This window comes from Nerophis ophidion, linkage group LG28, assembly GCF_033978795.1.
Source record: "Nerophis ophidion isolate RoL-2023_Sa linkage group LG28, RoL_Noph_v1.0, whole genome shotgun sequence".
Taxonomy (NCBI): Eukaryota; Metazoa; Chordata; class Actinopteri; order Syngnathiformes; family Syngnathidae; genus Nerophis; species Nerophis ophidion.
Window position 1 is genome coordinate 34,012,245 of NC_084638.1, and position 5,000 is coordinate 34,017,244.

The 5,000-nt window shown below is 41.4% G+C and overlaps 1 protein-coding gene across 3 annotated transcripts in view; it reads right to left on the reverse strand.

The window, feature by feature from the left end:
• The window catches only part of LOC133544959 (dihydropyrimidine dehydrogenase [NADP(+)]-like), a 58,405-nt gene that overhangs the window by 40,597 nt on the left and 12,808 nt on the right, over window positions 1-5,000 (reverse strand). For all 3 annotated transcript variants that reach the window (XM_061890211.1, XM_061890212.1, XM_061890213.1), the window contains 4 exons: window positions 3,034-3,144; window positions 1,060-1,142; window positions 381-468; window positions 142-303 (listed from right to left, as the gene is read on the reverse strand). In XM_061890211.1, the coding sequence (XP_061746195.1) occupies window positions 142-303; window positions 381-468; window positions 1,060-1,142; window positions 3,034-3,144 (444 nt within the window). The remainder of the gene's footprint in view (window positions 1-141; window positions 304-380; window positions 469-1,059; window positions 1,143-3,033; window positions 3,145-5,000) is intronic.

Genomic DNA, 5,000 nt, shown 5'->3' on the forward strand with positions numbered 1-5,000 from the left:
TATTTGTGATCAACACATATCACTTGACAAGCTTGTAAACTGTAAGTGGATTAGATATAACTATTGAATATGATTATTATGCAGAGTAAAAGTATACATTGTGTGTTAATGTGAGTGGAAAAGTGGCTTTGTGGCTCTTACCTCGGTGGCAAACTGCTGCAGGCCCCCGATGTTAATTGGCCCCTCCTCGGAGGCGTACAGGTTGCAGCCCCCCACACACAACTCTGACGTGGGACACACCATTCCACAGGTCAGACCCAGCGGGTTGTCAGACAGGATGGACCTCGCCGCTCCATAGTAGTTCTAACATACACACACACACACACATTTTTCACCTACTGTGGATTGTAGTGTGTGTGTGTGTGTGTACGAGGGCATACCTTGTTTGCGATGCTTGTAATAAATGACTTGATGTCCAAGTTGGTAGGACAGCTCTTCTGACAGGGAGCATCTGCACATTTCAGACACCTGAATGGATGTTAGAGGACACATTAGTCAGGTGACACAAGGCACACACACACACACACACGTATATATATATATATATATATATATATATATATATATATATATATATATATATATATATATATTCAGGTGATGAACTTATCTTCGTATTCTTTGGTATGGCTACACTCATACTATATCAGAGTGGTCTCAAATCAGTGTCAAAATATCTTCAATCCCACGAGAAAGAACACTAACTAATAATACAATAACTCTGCAAACAGAAATGAAAACACAGCAGATTGTGCAACACAAAGAGGAACTTCCTATAAGCAAGCTGGGAAACTCCACTCCAAGTTTTGTCATGATATAATTACATAGAGAATAAAAAGTTTAGACATGACATAATTACACGCACACATTAGTAATATAGCTGCTGGTAAAAGTAAGTAAGACATTTATGTAATTGTTACATTTCTGGAGTGACTGATCCTCACCCAGACTGACTTTAAGAACCACCTGATGGATGATTTTTCATTTATTTAGATGACTCAATGCAGGATATTTAGTCACGTCCCCATCTTTAAGTGATTGATTTGTTTCCATTCTCACCTCAGAGCTTCTCGGAGAGCTCCTCGCTCACTCAGGGTTGTGTGTTTGATGTCATCAAAGTTGTTCTCCAACTTCACACAGGACTGAAACGGGAGAGATATCAACTATATGTGAGATATAATCATGATGGCTGCATTGGTGAGTAACTTCAAATATTGTGTGCATGACAAGTGCTCAAACAGTTTACATGGTTGTAGTGTGTGAAGTGTGCATGATAAGTGGTGAAGGAGAGTGTGTGAAGTGTGCATGACAAGTGGTCAAAGAGAGTGTGTGAAGTGTGCATGATAAGTGGTCAAAGAGAGTGTGTGAAGTGTGCATGATAAGTGGTCAAAGAGAGTGTGTGAAGTGTGCATGATAAGTGGTCAAGGAGAGTGTGCGAAGTGTGCATGATAAGTGGTGAAAGAGAGTGTGTGAAGTGTGCATGATAAGTGGTCAAAGAGAGTGTGTGAAGTGTGCATGATAACTGGTCAAGGAGAGTGTGTGAAGTGTGCATGATAAGTGGTGGGGGAGAGTGTGTGAAGTGTGCATGATAAGTGGTGAAGGAGAGTGTTTGAAGTGTGCATGATAAGTGGTGGAGGAGAGTGTGTGAAGTGTGCATGATAAGTGGTGGAGGAGAGTGTGTGAAGTGTGCATGATAAGTGGTGGAGGAGAGTGTGTGAAGTGTGCATGATAAGTGGTGAAGGAGAGTGTGTGAAGTGTGCATGATAAGTGGTCAAGGAGAGTGTGTGAAGTGTGCATGATAAGTAGTCAAAGAGAGTGTGTGAAGTGTGCATGATAAGTGGTCAAGGAGAGTGTGTGAAGTGTGCATGATAAGTAGTCAAAGAGAGTGTGTGAAGTGTGTATGATAAGTGGTGAAGGAGAGTGTGTGAAGTGTGTATGATACGTGGTGAAGGAGAGTGTGTGAAGTGTGCATGATAAGTGTGTGAAGTGTGCATGATAAGTAGTCAAAGAGAGTGTGTGAAGTGTGTATGATAAGTGGTGAAGGAGAGTGTGTGAAGTGTGCATGATAAGTGGTGAAGGAGAGTGTGTGAAGTGTGCATGATAAGTGGTGAAGGAGAGTGTGTGAAGTGTGCATGATAAGTGGTCAAGGAGAGTGTGTGAAGTGTGCATGATAAGTAGTCAAAGAGAGTGTGTGAAGTGTGTATGATAAGTGGTGAAGGAGAGTGTGTGAAGTGTGTATGATACGTGGTGAAGGAGAGTGTGTGAAGTGTGCATGATAAGTGTGTGAAGTGTGCATGATAAGTAGTCAAAGAGAGTGTGTGAAGTGTGTATGATAAGTGGTGAAGGAGAGTGTGTGAAGTGCGCATGATAAGTGGTGAAGGAGAGTGTGTGAAGTGTGCATGATAAGTGGTGAAGGAGAGTGTGTGAAGTGTGCATGATAAGTGGTGAAGGAGAGTGTGTGAAGTGTGCATGATAAGTGGTGAAGGAGAGTGTGTGAAGTGTGCATGATAAGTGGTGAAGGAGAGTGTGTGAAGTGTGCATGATAAGTGGTGAAGGAGAGTGTGTGAAGTGTGCATGATAAGTGGTGGAGGAGAGTGTGTGAAGTGTGCATGATAAGTGGTGAAGGAGAGTGTGTGAAGTGTGCATGATAAGTGGTCAAGGAGAGTGTGTGAAGTGTGCATGATAAGTAGTCAAAGAGAGTGTGTGAAGTGTGCATGATAAGTGGTCAAGGAGAGTGTGTGAAGTGTGCATGATAAGTAGTCAAAGAGAGTGTGTGAAGTGTGTATGATAAGTGGTGAAGGAGAGTGTGTGAAGTGTGCATGATAAGTGGTCAAAGAGAGTGTGTGAAGTGTGCATGATAAGTAGTCAAAGAGAGTGTGTGAAGTGTGTATGATAAGTGGTGAAGGAGAGTGTGTGAAGTGTGCATGATAAGTGGTGAAGGAGAGTGTGTGAAGTGTGCATGATAAGTGGTGAAGGAGAGTGTGTGAAGTGTGCATGATAAGTGGACAAATAGAGTGTGTGAGAGCCACTTACACCACAACTCCTGTCAGGGTTTCGCTTCCAGTGTTTCTTTTCTTTCTTCTTGTTGGTTGTGGACATGATCTGACCGTGGGTCTTCACCCTCGGATTGAGAGCCAGGATGCTCTACAAAGAAAAAAGACATGAAGAAGACGAGTCAGTCGTTGATTGAAATAAAAAACACAATCAATCCACTCAGCTCTGCTAAAGTGACTCTTTGGTTTTTCTCTTCTCGTCTCTTCCGGCGTCTCACAAAAGCAACTGCATTTGTTTTGTTGTCGTCCACGTTTGACCAGCATCCGTTATCGGACACAAACATGGAACATTCTGAGAAATGTGCTTGTTTGGATGTCAGAGATAAGATAGGTCAGGGCCCCGAGGCCGCATGGTGGCTCCCAGGTGGAAAGTACAGTCCGGGGAAGGTCCAAACACTAGCACCGTCAAATAATATTTATACAACATCCGGGTCTTACTTGGATGTCAGAGTTGACCAATTTCTGGGTTTATTTCCATACCTTTGTTGTTCCCAAACTGCATTTGTAACAAGGCAGTAAAACGGCACATCAAACAAAATAGAAGCTAGCTCTCCAATCAGCTAAACAGACTTAAAAAACGGTGACGTTTGGTGAGCTAACTTAGGGATTTGTGAAACTGAAACAATACAAAAAGAAAGCCTTTGTAAGTTAATAATGCTAACACAGCATTATGTTAGCATTATGCTAGCTGTATTACGTTACGATAGCATGTGCAAAAATGCATGGAAAATGCTCCTACGGGCGTCGCTTGTGTGTTTTAGCTATATTGTAAAACTTGAAAATCTTTGCTCGGAGCGACGAATGAGGAATCCGTACAAGTAGAAACGCTATGGAGTGGCAAAAGATAAAACAGCGGAAACTTGTCCAGAAAATGGCGCCACATTTTCAGTGTATTTGCTTGTTTTTTTTTTGTTTTTTTAACTATTGTGTTAGGGTTGTCAGTGAAAATAATTCACACGCTGTTTCATAAGCCGCAGGGTTCAAAGTGTGGGGAAACCAATTCACCGACTCAGAGGCCATGCAGCAGCTCAACATGTCAAACGGGCTGTGAATGTTTAGCCACCGCACGACTACATTCCATTCCTGGGGGCAACCATTCGATTCAGATCCCATCCGAAATTCAAAATCAATACTTTATAGATAACTTTGATTATGATGAACTACATAAAAATAGACAAACAGCTCTGATAAAATGTTCATATCACCTTAAAGGAAAACTGTTTTTTGTCTGATCAAATTGTACCAAACATTTACTAAAGTCAAATTCAGTCAGCATCAGACTAGTGTGGCCCTGGTCTTGGTCTGACAGGCGGGTCCACTTTCACGTCCCCAAAGTGGCCAAAAAGACTCAAAAAGACACTTCCAGCAGGAACTTTTTGTAAAGCCTCAGTGAGGATTGTGACTGATTCTTCATCTAAACCAGGGGTCGGCAACCCAAAATGTTGAAAGAGCCATATTGGACCAAAAATACGAAAACAAATCCGTCTGGAGCACAAAAAAATAAAAGCCATATTACATACAGATAGTGTGTCATGAGATATACGTTTAATTATGAAGACTTAAAGGGAACTAAATGAGCTCAAATATATCTACAAATGAGGCATAATGATGCAATATGTACATACAGCTAGCCTAAATAGCATGTTAGCATGGATTAGCTTGCAGTCATGCAGTGACCAAATATGTCTGATTAGCACTCCACAAAAGTCAATAACATCAACAAAACTCACCTTTGTGTATTAATGCACAACGTTAAAAGTTTGGTGGACAAAATGAGACAGAAAAAGAAGTGGCATAAAGTTAAAGTGAAAGAACCAAAGTTATACATGTAAACAAACTAGGGTGAGTTCAAGGACCGCCAAAATGAGTAGGACAAAAGGGCGCTGGCCAAATACTGGAATCAGTGAAGCATGTTTAATATAAACAGTGTGCTTTATAACAATTAGG